The sequence below is a fragment of the Aspergillus pseudonomiae genome, assembly GCF_009193645.1.
Source record: "Aspergillus pseudonomiae strain CBS 119388 unplaced genomic scaffold BDV37scaffold_304, whole genome shotgun sequence".
NCBI lineage: Eukaryota > Fungi > Ascomycota > Eurotiomycetes > Eurotiales > Aspergillaceae > Aspergillus > Aspergillus pseudonomiae.
The window spans coordinates 1-1,974 of NW_022476296.1; the positions used below are offsets into that span (position 1 = coordinate 1).

At 46.7% G+C, this 1,974-nt stretch overlaps 1 protein-coding gene across 1 annotated transcript; it reads right to left on the minus strand.

The window, feature by feature from the left end:
* Nucleotides 1–740: 740 nt before the first annotated feature.
* BDV37DRAFT_290026 (uncharacterized protein) lies at nt 741–1,050 on the minus strand (the record flags this gene model as incomplete). Its single annotated transcript, XM_032088623.1, has 2 exons — nt 741–873; nt 983–1,050. 2 exons carry the CDS (start codon nt 1,048–1,050, stop codon nt 741–743), a joined length of 201 nt encoding a protein of 66 aa, XP_031934075.1.
* Nucleotides 1,051–1,974: the final 924 nt, after the last annotated feature.

Genomic DNA, 1,974 nt, shown 5'->3' on the forward strand with positions numbered 1-1,974 from the left:
CGCCAGTCAATGGATCTATTCCTCGTATGAGCGCTTCCGAGGCCAGCTGTTTTGGCCAGGGTTGCCTCTAGAAGGTGAATATAAAGGGAAGAACCGAGCAAGACACGGATATATTCAAAAGCCAACTAACTGACTGTGACGAGTTCCTAAAGTCCTCCTCCATTAATCGCCGGATATTGAAACCTTCACAGGAGTAAGTGTGGTTTATAAATACTGACGGGCTTCAGGAAGGCGACATGAAAACATGGGATACGGTGGCTCAGGGTTGTTTGGAAGCTTCTGCAATAAGGGAAAGATCGCCTCGATGGGTCGGATGCGCGAACGGATATTCTTATACCCTTTCATGAGATGTTGTTGTATCTATTTATAGAGCACAGTTAGAAATGGCATGTTTTAATAAAAGAGGGAAAAACGAAGAGAAGAGATGCAGCCTACCGACATCCAATCCCATATGGTTGAGACGGTCTGAGTACTGAATGGGTAGCTTGACACTCGAGTTGACCTCCAAGTCCAGGTTGAATGCCGTTTGAAACTTCTTCAAGGTATATGTGTGCATTAAATCTTGGACTTCTAACTTACACCACCATAAAAGTAGCCATAGCTAGATACGTGCTGGAGATAGGAGGGGTTTGAAACGACAAAAGGCCCCAACTGGAAGAATACCAGCAAAGACAACCTTTCGAATGTTCCACAAATTCGGTAGCCGTGCTGTGACGCAGTTGGATATCTTTACCTCACAATCACTGTGTGCTTGAGTACAGACGGTCATCTGAACTGTCGAGTGGCTCGAGGAGGACGAATGCCAAAGACATGTACGCAGAAATTGAACCGGGAAGAGAAAATACAGGAAGGGTCGAAACGAGGAGGATAGACCTATCCGTAATGTTAGAGACAATAGCCAAATCAGAAAAGGGAAAGAAAAAGGAAGGGTCTGAGCTCGTCGAACTCCTTGCGGCCCGGATCGTGAGGCGGGATTATCTACGTGGCGGCCGAAGGTGACGGGGATGGCGTTTTCATTTCCGAGATGGTCCGTTTGTACCCGCTTGGCATAGTGCGCGCCCAGTTGGTATAATGTGCGCCCAATGGGCACGGTCCTCGGTCTGTCACAAATTCGTCGTCTGTCTGATTTTAGCCCCAATTCCAGGTAGTATACTGTGCCCAATGGGCTTTTTCTGCGCCCAGTGGGCATGGTCTGTGCTCACTGGACAACACTGGTCAGCTGTCGTATTCCTGTCAACCACAACTCATCAAGCCCAAATTTTGACAACCTTTGACGAATATTCCACGAAGTCCTCACAGTTTATTAGCCATGTCAAACTCCCCCGCATTTGACGATACTAATACCGGACGCTGGGCAGCTTCAAGCAACCGAAAGCGGCAGAAGACACACCAACTTGAAAAAATATTAGTTCCTGGTTGGGGGACTTACGATCTTAATTTCAACACACCCAACAACCCAGGCGCCGAATCTTTGCGTTCGTTTATTCAGAAACTCGATCAAACTGCAAGATGGGCTAATACCCGATCTCAAAACACAGAAAATCTTAGAGCCCAGTTTCAACGGGGTGGTCTCGACTTGATCATTGCTCTCTATCACGATCCATCATTAGTGGCGGAAGATGTTATCACTTTCGACAGGAGTGAAAGCTTAACAAGGCATCTTGAACTGCAATTTTCCCGTCCACTTCTTTTTCAGTCAACTGCTACTCGCTCCATCAGTCATCCAGAAATATCTTGGGATACATTTTGGGCTTTTATGGAGAAGAGCCGTGAGAAGTCAGTTGACGTGTATGACTACTCGATTCGCGAGGAAGACAAACGCACTGAGAGGCGATTGGTCGAAAATGTTATAAAGCACTGGGAAAAGGATTCGCGAACGGCATTGAATTGTCTTGACATTGAGAACAGAATATGTCAATGTTGCCCAACTCCTATCATCCACTCTGACTTAATTCAGCGGATTGCACGAGACGG